Source organism: Chaetura pelagica, unplaced genomic scaffold (assembly GCF_000747805.2).
Source record: "Chaetura pelagica isolate M959 unplaced genomic scaffold, ChaPel_1.0 scaffold85, whole genome shotgun sequence".
NCBI lineage: Eukaryota > Metazoa > Chordata > Aves > Apodiformes > Apodidae > Chaetura > Chaetura pelagica.
The window spans coordinates 314,605-341,039 of record NW_009953505.1 but is presented as its reverse complement, the minus strand read 5'-3'; the positions used below and the strand labels follow the sequence as shown (position 1 = coordinate 341,039).

Genomic DNA, 26,435 nt, shown 5'->3' with positions numbered 1-26,435 from the left:
TGTGTGGTGGGTGGGGAACTGGCTGACAGTCCATACCCAGAGTGTATGGTAAATAGTTCCTCCTCAAACTGGCAACCAGTCACAAGTGGGGTCCCCCAGGGATCCATATTGGCCACAAGGCTTTTTAACACCTTCGTAAGTGACCTGGATGTTGCGATCAAGACCACCCTGATGAAGTTTGCTGACAATACCAAGAAGAGTGGAGAGGCTGACACTCCAGAAGAGAGAGACACCCTCCAAGGATGACCTAGACAGGCTGGATGAGTGGGCTAGCAGGAACCTAATGAAGTTCAGTGGGGGGAGTGTAAGGGCTTGCACCTGGGAACACATAACCCAGGTGTGCAGTTCAGACTGGGATCCACCTGGCTGGAGAGCAGCCCTGTGGAAAGGGACCTGGGGGTCTTGGTGGGTAACAGGCTCAACAGGAGTGAACAGTAGCAAAGAAAGCCAACAGGATGCTGGGCTGCATTGGAATAGTCTCCCAAGGGAAGTGGTGGATTCTCTTGCATTGGATAGCATTAAGTCTCAGCTTGACAGGGTGCTGAGCCATCTCATATAAAGTATAGTAACACCTAAAAAGGTTGCATCAGATGATCCTTGAGCTCCCTTGCAACCTGGCATTCTATGAATCTGTGATTCTATGACCAAAGCCAATATTTTCAATGAAATTCACCTGAGCATCACACTCTAAGTCCTAGGCATATTTTTGAGAGTGAGTAGGGATGTCTGATTGTGCCTTTTGTTAGGTGACTAGTTAAGGAAATCTAGATTTTTAGCAAGCATCGAACAACCATCATTTGGGTTTAAAGCTTTTTTTTTAAATGTTTCTTTTGACTGTTAATATACTTAGACCCAAAAAAGAGTTATCTCGCAAGTCTCATAATTTTTCAAAATTCTGTCTCTTATTAGAAAAAAAATTAAGAGAAAATGATACCCTGGAAGGGATATTGTGTTTGTGAAGACACCAGGAGCCCAGGATAAAAAACTATGGTTTTTCAGAGATTTTAATTCTGCTCCAACAATGATGCCATGAAACGTCATGGTGCAAAGCTTAGAGGTATTCAGAAAAGACAGACTGAACACAACATGCTTTGTGGTTTAAGGGAAAAGATTTTAAATAAAAACATGCAATTACTTAAATTCGGGTGAATTTAGATCTATATATAGAAGGCATGACTATCTTAATAAGGCAGAAAGTGTGTGACCCATTTTAGATTTATTATTACAGATATTCACAGGGATATTAAGCAAGATAATAATATACTCAATTATTACCACATTAATGGATACAAGAAATGTAATATGATATTAATAAGCAAAAGATTAATGGGCCAGAAAAAGAATATTGAGATCTGTGTAGGACCAGACTTACCTGAGGTAGTTTTTTAGTCCACTTGTTATTGTTTTATTGTCCCAAAGTTCCATATCAATATCCATATCAGGAGGAGATTTAGGGGCTGGTAGAAATTTGAATTATAATTTTATTATAGTCTGACTAACACACTAACTAGAAAAGCAAATGGGAAGATAATAGATTGGTCATTTAGTTGATGTGATTACCTATCAGACATTAACTACCAATGTGATCTATTTGAAACTTTTAATCTCTGCCAAAGCATTAAAAAAAAAGAATTTAGCACTCATGTTTAGTACATGTAAGAATTAACGATACACACTGTATCAAAGTAAAAAGTAAGCCGAAGTCTGCCTGGAATTATGAATATATTTGGCTTAGACATTCATATACAGGCATCAGAGAACCAAATTAGCAAGAAAAGTGACAGACTAGAACAATTGTCTATTTAACTTAGCTATGCTGTGTTACAGAACTAAGCCTTGGAACACTTCTGAAATACACTAAATAAATACCAACAGAGCTTTAAAGCTCAAAGAAGAAATTTTATCAGGACTTTGCTCATGTATATCAATGACTGAATGCATAAATTGAATATTAATACACACAAGGATCTAGTTAGATGGATCACTCATTTTAAGACTGCAAACTCAATTTAGGGGCAGTGAATGCACATACAAAATTGTCAATATTATGATACACTCTTCTGAGCATAGCATTTAAGGCAAAAGGGACCACAGCACACATGCTGCACACTGACAAAGGTTCACTTCAGGTACTTACAAAATACAGTATTCATCAGCTTTTGCACCTTGGAGTTTACACCACCTATTCTGTACAGTCCCAGGATTGTAATTCCTATATTGGGAAAACAAGTACAATGAAAATAGTGAAAATATATTCATATCAATATATGCTGCTGCATGCTAAGGGTATGTTTTCAAAACATCTTAATGTATTTATGGAAAATTGTACAATGACATTATTAAGTACTGCTTTACCCTATTGAATTATCTTCTGGAATGTCAACAAATGCATTCCACTGAATCCACACCGTAGTGTACAACTGAACCCTTTTGCATAGAAATCACCCATGTGAGCAAACAACAGGAAGATGGCTAAGTAAAGTGAAAAATGAGACTTGAAAGCAGTTTTAGAACATGTTTCATGTCAACACATTTTTCTTCACTAGACTTCAGTGGAATTACAACGCATCTATTTTTGCTTAGACCATCACCTCTTCCAATTAATATCTGATTGACATTTAGGGGAAAAATTATGATTGTACACAAAATAAAAACACATACTGCTGCAACACTGCAGTTGAGAATGTGTACGTTATGCATGGATCCCTGTGCAAAACAGGCACACAGAAGTCCCAATTTACCCATAAGTTTCAGCTGAATCCTGTGCAATCTGATCTAGGTGAACATGCTTTATTTAGCAGGGGGGTTGGACTAGATGATCTCCAGAGGTCCCTTCTGGGCCCTGCTGCTCTGTGACAGTTTGTTTTTTATAAAAGCATGGATACTAATAACAAATAAATTCCGAAGTGTGACATTCACAATGCGGTATTTCAGGATTCCAGTTACAATAATTTTACAGTTTTTAACTGCCTTTTAAAATGAGCAGGAGTTAAAAGTCTCCCCTTCTCTCCACTTCAGGTCTTACCATTTAAAAATTGTCCACTTTTCCTTTGAAAATAACATTCAAAATATGATCTCACTTAGAGACAATCTAGCTGCTTTGCTTTGAAGCCTCCATCTTTACTCCCTCCCCCTGCCAAAAACCAGCAAGCTCTGAGTCTGCAGTGACTCAAAACCTACATAACACTGTCACCTGAGAAACTGAATTCATGTTGAGCTCAATGTTGCACAGAGAGACCATACAGATTTTGAGTTAGAACAGAGTTGGTTGCACTCTGGCAGTTTAGTGCATGGAAATGGAAAGGTTACCTCTTTTTATGGCAGATGATACAGCCATACCTCTTCATTTGAAAGGAGACAAATAAAAACTTGCTGTGAGTTGCATGATATCACCTTATTATCAGAGTGATTATTATTTTCTTTCTACACAAAAAAGGGTTTCTAAACATTTCCAAAACCATATGTAAAATAAGTGGATAAAATTATAGGAGTTATGCTGTGCAAAAACAATGTTACAACAGAGAGTACTCATGCCACTTTTGATCTTCAGATTTCACACCAGAAATGAGAGCTAGGAGCTGAGGCTCCCTACAGTTTTACCAGGAGAAAGCACAAATTGGTGCATACAGGCTGAAGATGTTTGCCACTGTGTATTAAGCTGTCTAAACAACATAAAATTATAGAAAATGTTTTAAAAAACCCACTTAAATGATATATTAAGAACTGTTGTCAGAACTTGTGGCAACAGTTTTAAGTTTAAAACACACAAATAGTATATTAAAAGTATAAAGAAAAGAATGCACACAAGCCAAAGCACAGCTGTAAAACATGTAGAATTGATCAAAGTAATATTTGAGAAAAAACACTCATAATAATTTAATACATAATTTGTGACTTAATACACACCTCTTGTTTCTACAGCATGAATACATTTCCTCACAAAGTTGAAACCTGCTTCATTTAAGAACACTATAAAAGAAAGAAAAAATGTTAATTATTTTCTAACTTGTCAATACACAAAATTTCCATGTTTAGCTACATTCACATGTTAGTCAAGAAGGTACACATCTATCCATGAGATTTTGATACTTATTCCCTAATAGTATTTTTGTAGATATATCCTTAGAACTCAAAATCCAGTCTTCTAATCATTAGTGTATCACTAGGAGCAGAATATTCTACTGTCTTTCCCAGAAATCAGTAGCTCCCTAAACACAGAGCTGAAAGCTTTTGTTTTAAAAGAAGATTTCTTTACTCCTTTCCCTCTGCTAAGGAAAATGCTTTTAAGAGTTCACACCTACATCATGAACAGAATATAATTATTGGTTTTAGTACAACATTCTTTATTCCTTGCATATGCACATAACTGCTCATAAAATGGTAAAAAACAATCTTTGCTATTAATTTTAATTGTCACGCTTATTTCAAGTGAATGGTTCTCATTAATTTTTGTATCTTCAGTGCTCACTGCTCTAATTAGCTAAATAAAGAAGATCTTAAAGCTGCATATTTGTCAGCATGAAAATAAACACCATCATATAAAAAACTGATGTAGCGGCTTAAATTTTTTATTTCCAGATTCAGATATACCTCCTGTGAAGATATATGTCCATATCTGAGACACATCTCTCTCTCCCCAAGATACATACACCCACATTTATAGCTAAACTCTTTTAATGTATTTGTCTTAATATAATGTCAATAACCTGTATGTGTTAATAATAATGTTAATACAATTACAGACATAAATCTTACAGTATCTTTAGATATACTCATTTTATTAGTCAGTGTATGTGTAATTGCTGCATATAAACCTAAAATCAAAAAGATGTCATGAGCTAAGGCCAGTTGTAAGAGATTCAAAAAGGCCAAGTATCAAGACTTGCACTTGGGTCATAACCCCATGCAAAGATACGGGCTTCGGGAAGAGTTCCTGGAGAGCTGCCCAGAGGAAGAGGATCTGGGGGTGTTGTCTGACAGCTAGTTGAACATGAGCCAGCAGTGTGCCCAGGAGGCCAAAAAGGCCAATGGCATCCTAGCTTGTCTCAGGAACAGTGTGGCCAGCAGGAGGGGGGATGTAATTCTCCCCCTGTACTTGGCATTGGTGAGGCTGCACCTTGGGTGTTTTGTTCAGTCTAGACCCCTCACTACAAGGAAGACATTGAGGTGTTGGAGCATGTCCAGAGAAGGGCAATGAAGCTTGTGAAGGGTCTGGAGAACAAGCCTTATGATGAACATCTAAGGGAACTGGGGATGTCTAGCCTGGAGAAAAGGAGGCTGAAGGGAGACCTCACCACTCTCTACAACTACCTGAAAGGAGGTTGGAGCGCAGGGGGTGTTGGTCTCCTCTTCTAAGTAACAAGTGATAAGACTAGAGGAAATGGCCCCAAGTTTTGTCAGAGGAGGTTTAGACTGGATACCAGGAAAAATTACTTCACTGAAAGGATTATCAAGCATTGGAACAGGCTGCGGCAAAGTGGCTCAGTTATGCTCCTTGGAGGTCTTTAAAAGACATGTAGATGTGGCACTTAGGGATGTGGTTTAGCAGGACTTGACAATGTTAGGTTTATAGTTGGACTCAATGATCTTACAAGTCTTTTTCAACCTAAATGATTCTATGATCCTATATAGGGATATTATTTCAACACAGTGGCATGTATTATATTTAGATATACAGACTACTGATGGAGACTTCTTACAGATTTGTTAAATATATTGTAGTTTTGGAGCCAATAATTTTTTTAAGACTTTCTCAGTTTGCAGAGCTTAGGATATGCTTCCTGTAACCCAATCATGTAGTCCAGCAAACATTTATTTCATTGCAATAGAAGAAAAACATATAATAATTAATCTCGCTCTCAGACACATATCTAGAAACCACGACATTACAGAAATCTGGCAATATTTGGTAACTCTATGTAAATAAATAACTTACTTTCTTCCTTCTTGCTAATAATGGCTGGCAACGTGTAGATCTGTAAAAAATCCAAAATGATAACAGATCAATGTTTGTGCTTTAAATTCTTTATCACCAGGTTTGTTGGTATTTCTTAAGCTAGCAGCAACATGCTGTGTATTAGCTTGCTGCTAGGAGAAAGGCAACCTTGCCTTCCACCTGCTCTTGACATTTACCCCTGAGCACTCACCCAGGTTATCAGCCCTGTGCTAGGATATGGGCAGTTGGAGAGGGTAACAATCCACTGTTTTTGTTGTGTTCACAGTTTTACTCATCTGATCATCTTCACCTCTGGGGAGAAGGCAGAAGGCCAGTGGGATGTGCCTATTCAGGTCAGCCTTGAGATTCTAGATTGACTAAAAATTTATTAGCATTGAATGTATAGGCACCTAAAATGAGTTAGAAGTCAGATTTGCTGTCTCCAAATGGCTTAAATTTCAATGCAACTACTGATTTAATTTCTGTACTGTTTCAGTCAAGCAAGAAGCTTGTGAAAACAGTTCTCTTTCTCTAAAACTGATCAACCATTTTTTCCCCCTTGGACACAGGTCTGGATTATCCTCATTCAGTGACTATTCTAAGAACAGAGTAATAGTGGGAAGACAGCTCAGACAAGCCTGTCTCTTAGTAGCTTTCAACACATTTTTATGCCCTCTGCAGTGCCTTTTCAAGATGGTGCTAATTGTTTACTCCATGACACAGCCCAAAAGACAGTTTGTCTTTATCACTGCAGAAACTAACACTTTACAAATGTCATTTGAACCATGAATCCTATTAGACAATACGCTATCTTATTACTTAAACATTAAATATCCTAGGTGATGAAACAGTAATAGATAAATGAAGGCTTAAATTCACTACTAGTTCTGCTTTCTACTTTGTACCTATCTTCACTGTGTATACACAATATACCTCACAAAAAATAGGACTTTATTTGCCTCTACTGTAACACAGTATCTGAAATGCATAATAGCTTCTTTCTTTAAGACGTGTCCCATAAAACTGTAAAAAGGAAAGAAAATTAAAAACTATCCTTACTGGTTCCTTTCCATCCATAGCTTCCAGCCAAAGTTTTCGGTTGGATTCTGAAAAAGCTTGTAGTGTGATGATTCCAGGTCTGTCAAAAACATGCACATACACTGGTTATCAATTTATTTTTCTCAAACAACATCCAAAGGCAGAATCCAAAAGCATAATGACATGAAGTGAAGACACTAAAGACAGAGAGAAGCTAAAGAAAGCTGATTACTTCTGACCTAACATAGTAACTATGGGCTAGATTCAAAACCAGGTCTATTTTTAAAAAAGTTTGGTAATGCAACACACAGTTTTAGATGCCTAGCAATAAGTGCTACAACCCTCTAATAGATATTAGGCACCTCCATATTGCAAGATGAGTTATACACCTGCAAACAGGATCCCATTTTTCAGCAGGGGGATGTTTAGGTTGGAAAACTTAAGCGCAAGATACATTAGTTCAACCTTAGTAAATATGTCTATGCCTGAGATGATTATCTGTTTTGCTTTCATAGCAAATGTAAAGAAAGAGGTACTTTTCTAAAAGTCTTCATACAAAATAGGTATCCAAAGCTGGCAAAAAGAAATGTGCCCTAAAACACTTGCCTCAAAAGAGTTCTTTGAGATAATATCTCAAGTATGGAGATATAAAACACATTGACTACTGCTTAATATTTAATTTGGGAAATTGGTTTTGTACTCATAGTGCCTGGGTCAGCACATACAGAAAGAACAGAAATGTCGTGAGTGACATTTTAGTTCAAGATTGGTGATACCTGCCTTTAGCTTTAGTTTCTGATTTAATTGGTTGGTGAAGTCTGCAGTCACTGTATAGCATGTTTTAACACTGAAATATCTAAGGGTATAATCCCAAAATATTAGCAGTTTCCTAAAAAAAAGGAAAAAAAAAAGCCCACGCCAGCTCTACCATGTTTGAACTAATGAAATAGTTGGTAATTTCTCAGAAATTAAAATTACATTCAAGGTAAAAAACAATCTTTGATGTTACCTTTTTATATAGTTCCAGTACATACAAGATAGTACTACCTGCAGCATAATTTTTACAGGAAGTCTGAACTTAATCTAGGTGTGAAAAACACCTAAGCAAATTTTAAATTAATGATGTCAATTAGATGGGCTGGCAGTGTGTGTTCTCTATTAGTTGTTCACAAGGGTTTCTTTCAGTTAATATGGCTCTTTCATGAAATGAGATGTGCGTATCAGTCTGCATGGGTTTCTAATGTTTGAATAAAATATTACTACATGTAACATTTCATACAATTTTCATACAATAAGGCAAGGAGAGAATTAGCTCTGTGGGATAAGGTGATTGGAAACAGAAGTTACCCATGAAATCTTGCAACAGAATTTTGAAGACTGGTGTAGCTGTACATTTTTAAGAAAGAGTTCTTTTGTGATTACAAGTTATACCCTCACATTACTAAGGAAACATCTTTTACTAATGTCAATTACGTTCAAAGTTTTCTATACTTGGCAGGTGATGTTCAACATTATACTCCAAGTAAACAATATTAAGTCCTGAATTAAAAATTATTTCAAGTGTAATCATTATCACAGTCTTTTGAATCCTGTGTGTTCCAGCACCATGTTTATATTTACATGAACTTGCTCATATTCCTAGTCATTACTGACATCAGTAAAGACTACTGCATCTTCTCTCTCTTAACATGACATTCAGAAAAGATTAATGTTGCCCTTGTATATGAACGGCCACCAAATATTTCTAGGTATTTCTTGTCAATTTATCTCTTCAGCTGACTTGAACAAAAATTCACTGCTTCCCTGCTGCATACCAAATCAATTGGAAAAATGAACCTTCTATGCACCCATGAAATGACCAAATAACTTTATACTCTACTTCCCTTTCGATCATCTGAGTTTTCAGAATGTCTTTAATTTACAGGCAATGCACATTTGTAATCTATCAAAATGTCTCAAAGGAATAAAATAATATGTAAAAAATGCCTCTCTGATGAGAACTTGAAGAACTGCAGATGGAACTAGTTGTTCTGTGCAGTTTTGTTGAACTGCGGATGTTCTAGCAGAGTAAGAGAGAAGGGACAGCACTCACTTGGGAACATGTTACAGTGGTACTGCAACAGATGTGTCTAATAAATACAATTCTACTTGTAAAGAAACAACTACCAATTTCAAACTCAACCTGACAATTCAAGCTTAAGGGCTTTCAAAAAATCAATTAGTCCCAACATTTGTTCATACCACATTTCTGTTTCTTAAACCTGAACTCACTCAAAAGTCTATTTTAGAAAATAACTGAAAGCACCAAAGTAGCCTCAAAGTTATAATGTAAATACGGTCGTTCTGAATGGAATGTAAAATGGCAGCAAGAATCCTAAAGTATTTTAAAGAGAATGACTACAAAAATCCGTCTGTTTATCATATTTCAAGGGAGAAAATAATGTAAATCTTTATCTGTTTTTCCAAACATGGAACAAATACTCTTCTTTTAAAGTATTGTGTATATATACTTCAAATACAGAAAAGCTGTTTTTGCCTATTTCTATAATATCCCGGAATAAGTGAAACAAAAAATGGTAGAAGTAATTTTAAAAAAAATGATGTGTTATCATACGTTTTTTTAAAGATATATAGATTGGTACAGAATATGCTATTAGTAAGTATTTCTAAAAATATTTATGATCTATTCCTAAAAGAGGGAAGTCAGTTCTGCTACATGAATCCATCTTGTATCTGCATGCAAACACAATGTAATTTAGACAACACATAATACAAGGTAGTAAATTTTGGTAGAAAAAGAAGCTTGAACAAAAAACTAGTAAGTCTTGGATGCATAGTTTGTCTGGATGAAAGCATATTGAGAAATACGTGTCCCTGTTACAGGATCAATTATTACATATTGCAAGTGATTCTATTTTCGACTATTTTCAATTTGTTAAACAACGAAAAAAAAAATCAAACCTCTCAAATACTTCAATATCAAAACAGAAACGTTTGTCAATTGAATCTGTCTTTCTTCTGATGCAAGATTTTAGCTTGAATATTTCTGGCGAGCTTGTAACAAGGCCATTCTATAAAAGAAAACAATGTAAAATTAACACATGCAGTATGCTAATATACCTTGACATCACATATTAAATATAACTGTAGAAACAGTCCAAAGAATATGCCTTAAGATAGGGATTAACATTATTTCAGAACATATACAACAGAATCTCTGTATGTAAAGCAAGACTACAGTTGATAGCTTTCTGTCACATATTTGTTATCTAATAATTACATTTCAGAACACTCCCTGAATTCAAAACTTTACAAACATCTGCATACATAAAATTATTGTCTGTCACATGTTAGAATTAATACTATATAACTCTGTCAACTCTGACATGTAGAAAATAGAATAAAGCTACCAACCCCTAGTTCTGGCTACCACCATTGTGAGGCCACTCTATATAAGGTTGGAAAGGGTAACAAAATAAGAGGAGCTTCTGATGAATGCGAGTAAACAAATGTCACTTCTGCCTACATTCAAGAAGAGCAGGAAGAAGGATAAAGTATATAATAATTTAGGTTGGAAAAGACCTTTTAAGATCCTCCAGTCCAACCATAAACCTGACACTGCCAAGTGCGCCACTAAACTATGTCCCCAAGTGCCACAACTACGTGTCTTTTAAAGAACTTCAGGGATAGTGACTCAACCACTTCCCTGGGCAGCCTGTTCCAGTACTTTATAGTATAGTATAAACCTCCCCTGGCAAAACTTGGGGTCATTTCCTCTCATCCTGTGGGGAACTAGAGGCTAGTCTCCATCACCTTGATCCATGGGACGATGATGAAGTGGAAAGCTTTTCTAGACATACAGAAAGACAGAAAGGTGACTGGAAGTAATGGAAGTATGGATTTAAAGAAGGGGAAATCATGCAGGAGCAACTTGATAGCCTTTTACAATGTTCAGTGGATGATGGAAGAACAAAAAAAACATTTATCTTTACTTGAGCCAGGCTTTTGACATATCCTACTGTAGTAGGATGTTCCATACCACATCCTCATACCCAAACTGGTGAAGTACAGGCTAGTTAAGTAGATGGAGAGGTGGACTGAAAGCTGGCCAGACTGCTGAGCTCACGGCAGAAGTCCAGCTGCAGCCAGTCACTACTAGTGTCCAAAGGGTAGCAACACTGGGGTCGGCATTGCTAACCATGAACAGGCATAAACCCAGGTACCAGGACAGGTTGGGACTGAAGGGATGGAAAATGGCTTGGCAGAAAAGGATGTGCAGGTCCTCATGGGCAACAAGTTGACTACGAGCCAGAAATGTGCTCTTGCAGCAAAGAAGCCCAACAAACTCCTGGGCTCCATGAGGCAAGAACATTGGCAGCACATGAAGGGAGATGATCCTTCCCCTCTGTTCAGCACTGGTGAGACACATCTGGACTTCTGTCTCCAGCACTGGGGTCACCATCACAGGAGACAGTGATGTCTAACTAAGTGCAAGTCCAGCTAAGGGCTAGCAAAGTGATTAAGGACTTGGAGCATCTATCATACAAGGAAAGGCTGAGAGAGCTGGGCCTGTTCAGCCTGAAGAAGGGGAATCATATCAGTGATTTATCTATAAATACATGGAAAACAGTAAAAAGAACCAAGTCAGATTCTTCTCAGTGGTACCCAGTGACAGGGCAATAAGAAATGGGCACAAATTGAAATACAGGTAATTTTATATGAACTTGAGAAAAAGCTTTTTTATGGGAGTCAAAGACTGAAACTGGTTGTCCACAGAGGTTATGGGGTCTCCAACCTTGGAGGTGTCTAAAACCTGATTAGACACAGGCCTCACTGACCTGATCTGGTCAACCTTGCATAGAGTATGGAGATTAAACTAGTCAATTTCCAGAGCTCCTTTCCAAACCTCTTCCATTCTACGATTCTTTTCAAATGTGATTGATTTCCTATGCATTTGCAACCATCATATTAGGGAATTTATTAAATATGTAGTTTATATATCTGTTACAAGAAATATTTTTATGTTAATATGTATCTATTCTATATGGCATGCATTTCATATATGAAAACACCCTCCTGGTTTGTTTACTTTTTTTTTTTCTTTTAACAGCTCCAAAATGACTTATATAAAAGACAGAATATACAATTCATGCATGCATTAATTCATGTGCAACTCACCACTTTTCCGCCAGATTTTGTTTCAGCTATACTCATTGTAAATGTTTTTGTTCCTTTATCGTAAGTGCAGTAGTGTTTCACCCATGTAAATCCAAGAGGTCCTAGATTAAAGAGAGATGATATTAGAAATAATTATTTCAGCATTTTATTGCTATTTTAGTTGGAGTTGGATAGAGTAGAGAAATGAAACATAAAAGCATCCACATGGAGCCTAGAAAACAAAAATCTCCCTTAATTTTTTAATGTGAACATGTTGCTCAGGTATAATTTTCAAATATCGCAGCTTGATGAGGTTGCCCAACAAAATTCCAGCAGACCGATATTCTTTGGCAACTGGATGGGTGACAGAATTTTGCCAGGTTAAATAGGCAAGAGACAGGCAGGATCCTGAGGATTTTTCTGCCTAGGAAAGATTTTATCTGAAGACTGAATATTTTTATCAACTCCAGTGAAGCACTAGGATTCTGTATGACACCCCTTCTCTGAGGGAAACTTTTAAGTCTGGTATTAGATCCAAAAATTGGACAAAGTAATTAAGTCAGAGTGCTTTCAGATTTTTGGTTTTGACCAGGTAACAAATGCTTTTTGTAGTATCACTGGAACAATATTCTTCCACCTGTTTCCTTAAGGGAGTGGGTAAAATGGCACTGGCTCAGAGACAGATTCAATCTAAGACAGTTGAACACTGGAGAGTAACTTCATTATGGAAAAGGAAAGGAAGGAAAGGAAGAGTGGACTCTAAAACAACAGTGGTTTAGACATGAAGGGTAAAATGCCGGACAGCTGAGATGGTGCCTTCAGTCAGAAACATTGGCCTTTTATGCCTTGGAAGGGCTCCTGCTGGGGAAGAGGTGGCTGTAACAGTGGTGCACAACTGACGTGGCCCCAGACTGACAACTGCACACACTCACAAGACCAAAGTATAATGTACTTAGGGATTTATTAGTCTTTGAGTCAAACAGCCATACATGCAATGTACAGGGATTCCCAAGGGATGTATGTATGCTTTATCACAGAGAGCTCACACTGCACTACTTCTTTAACCTACTGAAAGTCTAGGATTTCTGATGCAGATGATGAGATGTTTTTTCCTCCTTGATTACCCAGAGCTTTGCTGAGGCACTGCTGTGAAACTTTATTCACTAATCTAAACACAAAACCCGCTTGAGCTTAAGTTCAATGGTATTTTAAAGTCTGGCCACTAACCTAGCTTAGATACAGGTATTCATTACGTTTTCTTTGCTGTGAGGACATGGAGTAAATCCTCCCACCATTTCCATAATTCTCTCAACCTAGAAGTACAGCCAAGATGTCCCACAATTTTTCTGAGGAAAAAAAAAATAAATTTGTTTACTGTAGCACAGAGAAGAAGATAAGCTCCCGAGTTTCTTACAGATAAATCTGGAGGGCTAGTGTGCCACAGTGGACAGGATAACTCAGGTTTTGCCGTGTGACTGCTCCCCCTTGAGCCAGAACACTATGGCTATAACTGCACTGGTTAATAAAACAGCGTTGGCAGCATTCACAATCAATAGGTAACACACAGTCAACAGGGAACTTGGACAAAGCTTCTGGATTTTTGAGAATAGGAAATTTAGCATAGAGGGTGGGATGTTCTGGGCAAGTTGATCTCAGTGGCAGAGTATAGACCCATTTTTTGTACTATCATTGACACAGCTTCTCGTTACTCAGTCACAGAGACCAAACACAGTAGTTATGTGTGAAGAGATACTGAGAAGGAAGTCTTTTTTTTCTTTTGGACAGCATTATTCTTCAGATCCTGGCATTCGAACATGGTCCTTCCCTGCAGAGCCATTACAAATGCAGGTTCCAAAATAAAACACATATATATCTAATGGTGTATTGTAAATACTGTGTAAAGTCAGAATTGGAAAGGATTAGATTACATTTTCAATGGATATGTGATTTTCCAATTCATTTCCATGGGATTTCTAATGAGATAAATATTATACTGATTTTTCAAAGTACAGTGCATCTGGACCTTTTAATTCATTTTAAAATGAAAGAGCTCTGAGTTTAAAAAAAGTGTTTTAATGGATTTGTGTTCTTTTTTTAAAAAAAAATAAATTAAACAGGTAAATAAAAACTGAAGCTGTTAAAACCAAACCTAGTAGTTTTCCTATACATACAATGACTTTGCCCTCCAAATGTAGCCTTCTACAAAGGTTGTGGATGTACAAGAGACTGCATTGGTCATATAAGTCAGATGTCTGGCAATCCACAAATGTAGCTGAGGAAATTCACATAGTCTGTAATGCTGAATTGGAGAAAGTTCTCCCAATGCCTATGTTATGCAGGAAAGTAATGTCATGAATTAACAAGTCAGCTGGGTAATGAGTCTCAGAAGTTTGCTGTTCAGCTCCTCTTGTTACTTAGTTTCACTTAACAAAACAATATCTATAATAATGCTAAAGCAATTTTTCATTAGATGCCATTTCATTAACTTTTTTAGCCTATGTAAGAAGGATAAGAATTATCAAAGCAGTTTTGGATGAGTTTAAGGAGCAACCTGTTTTTCAGTAAAAATTGTAGCTAGAAACCTACACTGGAATTTCAAGTTACTCAAGACCATCCAAAAAGAATTCATAGTCTACTGCCATTTAAAAAAAATAGAAATATTCACCACCATGCATAGCACTAATAAATACATACTTTTTAGTATTTAGTTTTACTCTCAAAAATAGCTAGTATTTAACTCAGTTGTCAAAAAATTTACATGAGCCTATGGGATGATGATTATTGGAAAGTAACACTGCAGGACAAGGAAATACACAACTAGTACCTTCCCCACTGACACAGAGATTACTGATCTTGCTACTCTTACTCCAGAATAAACTAATGAACGAACTTCTTTTCAGTGAGACGATGTCAAGTTGTCCTCTCACTGTTTAATGAAGCACAGCATGTGCCCAATGCTTCACTCCTTTTCTCCCACCCCCATTAGCAGGGCTCAGTGTAATTTCCACTTCACACAGGTTTCTTTTATTATTACACAATTAAAAAATAGACAGTTTTCTTAAAACTTTCAGTGCTGCTGAGGGTAAAAGTGGCTGAGGTTAACTATGATGATCATTAATCTTTATTTCTTTTAGCTTACATACAGAATAACGATTAATTTAATGATGTTATGCAGAAAATCAGTTATCTGTAACTCCATGTAGACTCTTGAGTTATCATCTAAAAGAGGAGCAATAAGGAAGATATCCTCAAAACTGAGGTCGATTGGGGTCAAGTCTGACACCAGAATTCTATATTCAGATGCCTTCTATTTATTTTTAGATTGAGAAATCAGGCCCAGGGTTTTGCATGATCCTGCCTAATGCAGCTAGTTTGGCTTAGTTTTCTACACTGGTTAAGAGTGGCTGCTGACATTTCAGGTGATGTACAGTTTTGAATTATCTCACATGACTTTTCACTTATTTCCTGGTTCTGTTTTCATTCCTAACACGATGTGTTGCTAAGCTCTTCAAAGTCATTTCAGACACAACAACATTAGTTTTATTCCTTCATTTAGTTCAACACTTCATTCTCATGTCTCATGTAGTGAATGAAACATAGGATAGGCTTGCAGCTATTTTTAAGCTGACAGACTATATTTGGATGACTTTTCTTCTTACATCTTTGTTTTCCATTGTGTTTTACTCTTAAGGCAGATGGGTCAGTGGAGATCTCTGGTAAATGGTGAAAGTTGATCCTGCTTGTGAATATAGGCCCTGTTCAGGCAGCAAAACTATAGGAGACAGAAAGGTTTGGCAGGCAGAAACAAGTCAGCATTCTGGGAGCTTGCAGCTTCTGCAGCAAACTGTAGGGAAGCCAGCCAGGGCAGAGCTTGCTGCCAGCCAGCCAAAAGGGTGGCCAATAGCAGGCACATACAAACAAGGACCCGGAGGTCAGGAGTTAAGTTGCTTACAAGTGTTTTGATCACTCTTCCATCTGATTGTAGCTACTCTGAGTGCTTGGTGAAAAGTTAAAACACTTATTTTTCTTTTGAACCTCTCAATCATTTGGAAAACCATAGCAGAAGTTTGTAGATATTCAAACACTGAGCTGCTGTGTTGTCCTGCTAACTAAACCATTTTCTCAACTTTGCTGTTGTGTCTTTCAAATAAAATTAAATGGTCCATCTGTTTTACTTACTTTTCTCCTGCACATAGAGATAGCCTTCCATTGTCCATTGACTTGGTGGTCTGTAATCCTGGTTGGCTGATTTCATTCTTTGCATGAGTCTCTCCACTTCCTGCCTAGTGCTTTCAAAGTTATTCCGGGTCTAACAACCAGAAAAAGAAACAAACAAAACCCACATTATCTCATACAAGTACTAAAAAAATTAAGAACTAAGAACTAATTATGCCAGGCAGACTGTATCAGAGACCAAAGGAAACATATGCCAGAGACATAAATAAAGAAAAGCAATAAAGAATAATACTCCTCATTACTCCTGAAGCCTAGGAGTAACCTAAGCAGACAATGAGAAGCTGCTGATAGCAGAGCCCCAAATCTCAATTATTAAGTCCCACTGAACCACTTGAAAACATGAGTTTGGGTTAATGTCATGAACATTTTTGATAGGACTATGCAAACACCACAGTTAAGTATAACATAAATAGGCTAGTTAAGAAACATTTCAGAAACGGCAGAACTGTGCCAAAAACACGAAAGGAGTGTGTCTGTCCTAAATATCATGTGTATAACCAGGCATCTGGCCAAGCAAACAACTAGGTACACAGGTAGGTTATTAATATTTATTAATATATATATGCATAGACATTTTCTCCTACAGAATACAGTGAGGACAGGGTTTCCCTTCACACACCTAACACAGTATAGTAGAAGAGAATTATTTTGAGGAGCCAGTGGTTTGATAGGTTGCTACTAATATACCAGATGTTGAACACTTTGTTCCTACAGGTAATAGAAAAGAAGATTATTGTAATATTTTTTGCAAAGTCATCTTATGGAGTCTAATCCTGACTAGTCAGAAAGATACTTTCAGACTTTATAAACTGGTACATACTTTTCCCTTTTTGTGGGCAATTCATGGAGTTGCACAGTAGTACCATAATATACATGTTAAACCTTATTTTTGAAGACAAAAATTACTATTAGAGAGGGAGGTAAAATTCTTGTGTGAAATTTTCAGATTATATCCTTAGGATGCAGTGTCAGTTCAGACCACATTTAACAGAGATTGTATTGATACCTTCCAGAGGGACATGCCATTGAAAGGAGAAATGTCCACATTTTGAGAGCTTATCTCTATCTAGTTTGATCTAGTTTTTAATTACTACTTTTAAGCAGTCAGAGTTTTCAATCAAATTCTAGAAAACAAAGCCAAATGAAAATACAAAGTATACCAATGACCAAATACCAGCTGAAACAGTGAAAGTGACAATAGGTCATGGTTAGATTAGGTTAGGTTGGATAAGGTTAGGTTAAGGACATGATGACCTGCTAAGAGCTGTTGATCTGCCACTACTCTGCTACTCCCACAGCTATTACTGCTCCTGCTCTAACTTGTAGGACAATTTTAAGAACAGAAACAGCAGTTCAGATCAACTGCTCTTCCAGACTTAACACACAATGCAATGGAGAGGAGTACTTTTGACAACTAACAGACAGGCTGAACACAATTTTCCCTGAACACTGTCCTTAATTTGTTTTTCCCCACAGAAATTATTTCACTTCAGTCTGAGTTTGGGTGATGCTGAGTGACAAGTTGGTAGACAGCCCAGCTGGCAAAAGGAAGCTATGAATCTAGGTCTGCAGCCAAAATTTAAACTTCCTTTGCACAGTAGTGAATGATGTACTGTATCTCACTACATCTTCATATATAAATTTATCTCATGTACAAATAGAATAAAAATATCATAGTACCTTGTGCCTTCTGCCTAATATTATATTGCTCTCTACCTCTGCAGTCTATTTACAACTTCTCGTTCTACTTCTATGATATTTAAGAAGAGATTAAGTTTAACTATTTCTTAATTGACACTGAAATTGAAAAAAATCCTTAAATAATTCTGTTTCTGAAGATATGAGCAAAGAAAATACTAACATCTTCTGACTCAAACTGTCAGTTTTGGTCAGTGCTGTAGGTTCATCTTCCTCTTGGAGCTTGTTATACTGATGTAAATAAAACTCTGGACTTAAGTACATTTTTCACCCTTTCACAGAAAGTGTGCTGTGCAACAACACTGACCTCTTGTGCTTTTATTCGAGAGAATCTTAGTAGCAAATCAAAAGTAGCAAATTTATAATTTGAAGGGACAAGGGTCCAGTGCACATGTTTAAATCTATCTGGACTATTGTGTTCTCTAACTGAAACTTGGCTGCTGTGCTGCTTTTCTGGTTCTCATTCCCAACATTTTGACCTGGAAATCACAATTTGACTATCTGAAAATTAATTTTTCCAAAGTTATTTGTTGACAGGTATCTTCATTACATTAACTTACCAAAAATAACTTTTGTTTATTCATATATTAATTTTTATTTCAGCTTACTAAAACATTGCAAGATTTAGAGCTCAAATAAAGTGCTACAAGTCTACTTTAATATCCTGAAATTAAATTAGAGAACAAACTGGTGTAAATACAAATCATCCTTACATTCTGCAAATTGAACTGCAGCTGCTGCTTGTATGGTGCGAACTCCTGAGCCAGTTCATATCCTTCATGGTAAAATGTAAATAATCCTTGAAGAAAGGCCAAGAGCTGAAAAGGTAAAATTGAGAAGCATTATGTATTTTTAACATGTGCTGTTAACGCTATGTAAAATGAATAGAACATACACTAAGTTATAAGAGTAGGTATCGCCTGTGATAGTGAAAAATAGTTCTTAGTAACTATTGCACACTTTTTCTATTGAGGTGAATATTAAAAAGCAAAAGCTAAGGACAGCTAATTTTCTATGACTTTCAGCAGAAAAATGTGGCAAAACATAAGCAAAAAACATTCTGCATCTTAGCTACTGGAACACTTTCCGCTTTCCTTATATGCAATAACAAAACTTTGCTAAGCAAGGAATCCATAGCCATACCTTAAGAGAAAGAGGTTTGAAACAGGCTTTTGCATCATGAAACAGTAATTTCTGTAATAATTTCATTCACGTAATAGTACTTTCGTTCAGCTGGAGCCCTTGATGGGGTACATTTTCCAGGTTCATACTTTCAGAGCTCAAGAGCTTTTTCTTAAATATTTTTTTTTTACTTTCTGCATATTAATTGCTTGGGCTATGACCTATTTTCCACAAATGAAACTCCTCAAAGTATGTTTTGGACAGCTCAACACAATACAAGAAATCCAGACTATTCCTTCCTGCTCTGAACAAAATGCAAACTCTATTTGGTATGTCTGCGATTGACTCCAACAGAGCAGTTGAAGTCTGTATGTATCCAGTTGAAAATTATTTTTAAAGGTTGCTTTAAAATGATGTTTAAGCAGTAAAAAGTGAAATTAAATTTTCTGAACATTTATTTTAGCTGTCCAATGAATGCATTCCTACCACTTATTAGTTTTTAAAGCCTTCAAACTTTCTCTGTTCCAAATTTTAAAAAATGTTTTGACATTGCCGTAACTCTTCTCATCTGCTATTAAATAACAAGTATTTAATTTTTCATTATGGACTGTTTTCTTTGTATATATAATTTTGCTTACACACAAACAAGAAAAGAAAAGAGATATATTAACTTGGATGTATAGTAAAAAAAGCTGTAAAAACAGACAGATTTATCTTAGTATATTACAGTCATTGAAAAGCTAATAATCTAGGCTACATAGCTGGCTGTCCAGGCTGCCCAACTTAGTAAAAAACCACTGGTATTCAAGTGAGTAATTCTTTTTTCCATTTTCAGACTTCCCTTTCAGAATGGAATGAAAGATCCAATTGAAACATTTATCTCTCTCCATCGACTACTGAAGTAGCCTAGACTCAGGCAACAAAAATGCCATTATTCATATTAAATGCACTTTTCTTTGTGTCACTAGTAGCATAGATTACTGTAAGTGGAACAGCTTAAAAATATACCTTTTACTATGTTTATATTTTCTTTAAATTTATACTCATCTCTGCCTGAAGAAATGTAGTTAAATTGTTATGCCTCCCTCTTTCCTATTGCTCACTAGGAGACAGCTGTACTAAGGTAACACATGTATTTCAGGAGAATAGCTAAAATAGTATTTTGCAACTTGAGAGCCCCATCCATTCCAGCATCGAAAGACATTCCACACCATTTAGTGTGCAAAATTCCACAGCTTGAGATGAGAGATCAAGGACATATCTCTCTGGGCAGAGGAGCTAACATGATGACTTGCACCTAGTAGCTCACAGCTTTAACACTTACCTGCATGACAATTGTGGTTAATGGCTTGATGTCCAAGTGGAAATCAGTGACAAGTGGTGCACCTCAGGGTGCACTGACCTCTTTGTCAGTGACAGGGACAATGAGATTGAGTGCACCCTTAGCAAGTTTGACAATGACACTAAACTGTGAGGTGTGGTATGTTGGAGGGAAGGGATGAGCCCAGCCCAAGGGACCCTGGCAGCCTTGAGAGGTGAGCTCGAGTAAACCACATGAAATTCAACAAGGTCAAGTGGAAGATCCTGCACCTGGATAAGGGCAATTCCAAGTACAATTACAGGTTGGGCAGAGAATGGTTTGTGAACAGCCCTAAGGAGAAGGATATAGGGGTGTTGGTTGATCAGAAGCTCAACATGAGCCAGCAAAGTGTGCCTGCAGCCCAGAAAGTCAACTGGGTCCTGGGCTGCATCAAACGAAGCATGGCCATCACTGAGCCCTTCAGTGAACTCTGCCTTGGGAAGCCTGCTGTTTTGCTGCATTAGTAAGTTAAAGTGGTTTGAGGTCAACAGACCATTAGTGCTGACAGAAACAGAAGCATGAAAGCATGGAAGGGAGAAGGACTTGCCCCTTGGTTTTTACTGGTACTGCAGAATCATATGAAACCCTGGTCTCAGGCAAAGGTGGTGAAAGCCCATGCCTGCCCACTCAGTCATGGAACCTGAAGAACTGAGAAGATACTTAGGCATAAAAGCCACTGTTTGTGGACCTCTATAAGGAGACAAGTCCTGAACTTTGTCCCACAATCAAGCAAACAATGAAGGCAAAAGAGTCAAGTGAAGGGCTCCACTGCCTGTGTAATTTTTCTCAGCTTTAAATGATCATCTGTGCAGTTGAAATCATTATCTCAGCTAAGGACCCAGCTCTGGAAGTCTTCCGGGTTATTCAAGTGGTTCTGAAGAAGGTCCAAATACAACAATTTATCTTAAAATCTCCAATTATGTAAACAGATGGAAAGGGTTCTATAATTTTAGGGTTTATAATGTAAACATAGGGATCTAGAAAGAATTACATAGAAGAAAAGCAAGAACACTAGTTTTCCTTTTTTATTAATAAAGTGTAAAAGAGTAAATTATAACCAAGGCTTTGTTCTGGCTCTAGATGTGCAAAGCCCCTTCCCACAGAGAAGAAACAGTTACTCATCCATGTCCCAAACGACAGCTCCTTCAGATAGAGCATCATAACTACTCCTGAGCTTCCACTGACTGTTTTTCAGTCAAAAGTACATGAATTAACTTGAACTGTAAGTAACCTGCTGCTAAAACCACCCCTTTCAGGTAAAGAAGCACTGCAGGAGGAATATAAGCACAAGGTAGAAGTGCAGCAAGGGCATAATTTTAGAGGACAACAAAATTACAATAAAGGAATTAGTGGGAAAAAGATTCAGTAGGTCAGCTTAGGCCTGAAGTTTAAAGACCAGTTTAAAGGGCATTTCTGGCAAAGGTAGTATAAACTGTTAAAATGTCAGCTTCAATGCTTAAAGAAAACAACTTTACACCATACCAAATGAATACAGAGACATGGTGAGGAGGAAAATATTCAACACAAGATGGCAGCAAAGCTGAATTTATCGGAAAGCAAAAAAAAACCTGAGGAAAATGAGAATGCCTTTTAGCTAAAGGTAATTCTGTCAGGTATTCTGGTAGTTGTGCATTGCAGAGGATCTGGCCTTGAAGTTATCTTGGTGAAATACTCTCCGAGCAGTTAGAAAAAAAGTAAAAATATGCTTATTTTATGCAAGTGTTAGACCAGCTTATGCAAATTCTGTGTTTAAACAACTGACACTAAGGATGGTATTTGATTCTGCGTATGTGTCACTAGTGGTGGAAGAACATGGATCAGAAAACCCCCTTTACCCAATGGGCTTAGGCTGTTACAGCATCTTCATAACCACTTGCATCAGGACATGTACAGACATAGGATCACGTGGAGATCTAAAAGCCAAGGACTTTTGCCCTAGGCTTATGCTCACAGTGGGGTTTTCTTGTGACTGGTGTTACAAGTGGCACTGCTGCTATAAGCAGGCTCATAAATGTAAAGAGATTTTTATTAAATAATAAAGAAAACATCTCTTCTTTCAAAAAAGATTTTTTAAGTGTATTTTGAGGTGGTCTTTACATGTAAAAAGGTGATTTGTTTCACAAAACATCATGTACAATGCCTGTACAATTTTTCATTTCAACAAGTGATTTATAGTTATCTCAATATAAGCATCTAATCAGTCACCTCAACAAAAACCGAAGTCTGAACTTGGTAATACAATGCTGCTCACTACCCCAGCACCACGAGGATTTCAACACAGAACCTGAAACAAAATCCAACTACTTCTTGAGACTTTATTTATTTTTATGTAGAGACGGTGACCTCAAGACTGCCTGGTCATTGCATTCTCACAGGAAGAAGATTGTACTTAGGTTTCGGATAGGGGAGGAATTTAACCTTTGGCCTGTAGCACATCAGCCAGAAGTCTCTGTCTCCTTGGTTTCATTTTATTTATAAGCAGATAGCACCAGAAGGTACTTATCCATCAGATTAAAGTGAATGCAGCTAATAATGTAGAAAATCCTAGGAAGAGGAAATTGAGTTAAAGGTCCACAGTGAAGTCTCACGGAACTGCATGTAATTACAGGCAGGGTTTGTTGATCGGTGTTTTAAGTTTTGTTTTGTTTTTTTCTTTAAATAAACACTTCTGGGCTTTCGTGACATTTAATGGACCACCCTCACATTTCAGATATTTTATTGCTTATGAGCTCTGTGCCCGCATTCCTATAGTACAAGGAAGTCCTGGTATTGCTGAGGGAAAAAGTGGAGCTCTAGGAAGGAGTTTGTATTCTAACAATTACAACATCCTCAGAAACTTGCATTGGTTTGGACTATCTTCTCTGACACAGGACAGCAACCGATCCACTCAAAACTAAATTTTACCTACTGGATGTGTACACCTGGTGACAAAAATATCCAGGTCCACAAGACTGCCTTTATCAGTAACCTCCCCTGCTTGCTGGCTCAGTATTAGCACTGATGCACTGCTAAATTGCTCCTTCACTTTTTGTAAGTCAGAGCTGCTGCTGTGATGGCTGACATAGCGTGGAGACAGCTCCTGGTCAAAAGGATAAAGCTCAGCATGTCCACCTAAAACCCAATTAATTTTTCTTCTTTGTCTATCACATTGGATGAAAGACGCCCTATTTTAACTACATGCAATTGCATAATAATGTTTCCCAATGTACAATCTTCTCAATACAGAAAGTTTCTGTTACTTTAAAGTAGCATAAAGGCTACTCTACAAGGGTCAACGCTAGGTCAAGATTACTCGCTTTTTGCAGGAAGTAAGAGTTTTGAAGCAGACAGAGAGAGACGCTCAGGATTAATCTGTGACAGGTAGAAAAATGTTCTTATTGAGGAATACGAGCAAAGTTTTAGTCTCTAAGACTTGGCAGCTGTGTGCCATGAAGATAGGACTTCTGTAAGTACTGCTTGCTGAATTCAGCTTCATTAGTTTGCATCAATGTCAAACATTGTCTATACAATACGTTCTCATCTTATGGAAAGCAGGCATCCTGAGAAGCTCTTCCTGGTGACACTGGGTGTTAAGAGATGTAATTCAACCTGTTTCACAGTCAAGAGTGCTGCTTCAGTTAGTTATAAGGAAGCTGGAAGATGGTGTGGAGAGAGAGAAAAGAGTTATACCTGTCATGTTCCTCTTTCATAACTGCTGCTCTGCTATGCTCAGTATGCTTAATGGAAAGGGACAGATGACATTGCAAGTTCTCTGTCAGGGGCTAGAGGTACTATCTAAATAAGGTAATCAGCATGCCAGTCTTGTATGAGATGAGCAGTAGTAATATCACTAGTATGCCACAGAAATATGCTAGCACATCACACTGAAGCAGCTTTGTTATTAACTGACACAGAACACAGTTAGGGGTGGGGGGCAGAAACAGCCCAGGAGAAAGTCCCAGATCTAAATGTGGACTTTGAAACACATTATCTTCCCCTTTTATAGCATGACGACATAAGCTTTCTTTAATTTGTAAAGTAAACTAAAGACAAATGAGTCCATAGACCAAAAAAATAAGCTTACCAATCCTACAGAAAAACTGAATTTTTCACTTTACATTTAACTCAGAAAACCCTATATGTACACTGCCTCCATGGAACATTTAAATAAAAAAACTCAAAAAATATCAACATTTCAGCCAACACATTATGTGTTGCAAAGAGAGAAAATTGTATTTTCTCATTGAAATGTTATGTGTGTTCATTATGCAAATTCATCAGACATTTCACTTCACAGTAGATATGAGACTCTTACATAAACATTTAATAAACATGGAAATGCCCAAGCCAAGATCTTAATGTCTGCTGGTGTACAAACAACTTGTGATCACAGTTTTAAAAAAGGAGCAAAAACCAGATATTTTAAATTCAATTTTCATCTTTAAATGCATTCGAGAGAAAATAAACCACCAAACTCACAGGTTCAACAAATTCAAATTTCTTTTTCTCTTGTACTTCTTGAATTTTAAAGACATACTCTAATGATGCTTCATAAAAGTTTTGATGTTCTCTGTCGATTTGTGTATCTGCCTAAAAGACAACAGGAAATAATGACAACATTAATTTACTCTCATGGTTTAAAAACAGATTTTGTCATTAACAAACAGACCTTTCATAAGACTACATTACGAGTTTCATGGGGTTCAGTTTTCTTCCTGAAAATAAGAATACCTACATAAAATAACTAAATGTAAGTTTAAGAAGCTAACATTACACATTTTAACCTCATGTCTTTTCCCCACGCCTTTTTAATTTCCTCTTATTTTTGCACTGTAATATTCTATGTTTTAGGAGAGCCTGGAAAGAAACAAAGAAATGTGGCAGCAGGAACACTGTCCCTGGTATATTCAAAATTTAGAAAAAGAAATAGAGTAAGATATGAATTAAAGAGAGACAAAAGTTTAAAAGTTCTATTGAAATGTTAGAGTATCACATGCACTGAATTATATATTTTTCTCTGCTTCAAATACCTTCCCAATAAAGGTATTTTCTTCTTAAGTAGACTGTCTTTAAAATGACATCTTACAACTTAATATTTCATAGTATGAGTCACGTGCTCTTGGAATATAAACATACTTAACTCCTTAACCTCATACATCAACTATTTTTCACGCTTTAATTTTCAAATTCAAGAACTACAAGGCAGTAATTGTCAGAAGTGCCTGAATAATACCACCCGACAGGAAGACTCGGTACCAAAACAAAGTCTTCTGCCTAAACTAAATAATTAATTCTTATCAGCTGATAAAGAGTAGCAGGCTTTTAATCACAATTTAAACAAGCCATGGAGAGGGACCTAATAGAGAAGCAGTGTAGCATATAGATAATGCCTACAGAAGAGATGCAGATTCGATTTTAATTCTGCATAAAAAATGATTTTCTCAAGCAAATCCGTTTTGGGCTGCATTAGTTACATTTTGGTCTTAGGTCAAAAAGAAATTTTATCAAGTATTGGCAGTATGAGTAAAACCAGTTCAGCTGTTTTTTATGTATGCCAGTTAAAATGTAGCAGGATACTTTTGTATGCTCTCTCATTCAATTCTGGCCTTAAAAATAACAAACACGGGAAAAGTGGAAAAGCTAGATGTTGTCTTCCATAACAAATATTAAAGCAGAAAAAACATGAGAAAAGAGGTTTAGTACTTTCAGCAGTACAACTGCAAAAAGTCAGGCAGGACGTGGTCTTCGATAGCACCATATATCATTTGATCCCTTCTTTAGTTACGGACATGCTACTATCACGATTTGGGTGTCTGGGCTCTTAACAATATCGATCCACTTCCCTAGCACAGCGCTCTAGCACTACTTCAAAGCTGTGGCTTTGACAATATGTTTCAAGTGACTCAGTAC

General features: G+C 36.9%; 1 protein-coding gene across 1 annotated transcript in view; it reads right to left on the bottom strand.

The window, feature by feature from the left end:
- The window catches only part of ARHGAP42 (Rho GTPase activating protein 42), a 116,589-nt gene that overhangs the window by 21,664 nt on the left and 68,490 nt on the right, over positions 1 to 26,435 (bottom strand). The window contains exons 6-15 of the mRNA XM_009999413.1: positions 25,005 to 25,115; positions 18,778 to 18,882; positions 16,310 to 16,439; positions 12,152 to 12,252; positions 9,935 to 10,044; positions 6,995 to 7,073; positions 5,936 to 5,975; positions 3,907 to 3,969; positions 2,138 to 2,212; positions 1,373 to 1,457 (exon numbers count right to left, since the gene is read on the bottom strand). Coding sequence (XP_009997715.1) covers positions 1,373 to 1,457; positions 2,138 to 2,212; positions 3,907 to 3,969; positions 5,936 to 5,975; positions 6,995 to 7,073; positions 9,935 to 10,044; positions 12,152 to 12,252; positions 16,310 to 16,439; positions 18,778 to 18,882; positions 25,005 to 25,115 — 899 coding nt within the window. The remainder of the gene's footprint in view (positions 1 to 1,372; positions 1,458 to 2,137; positions 2,213 to 3,906; positions 3,970 to 5,935; positions 5,976 to 6,994; positions 7,074 to 9,934; positions 10,045 to 12,151; positions 12,253 to 16,309; positions 16,440 to 18,777; positions 18,883 to 25,004; positions 25,116 to 26,435) is intronic.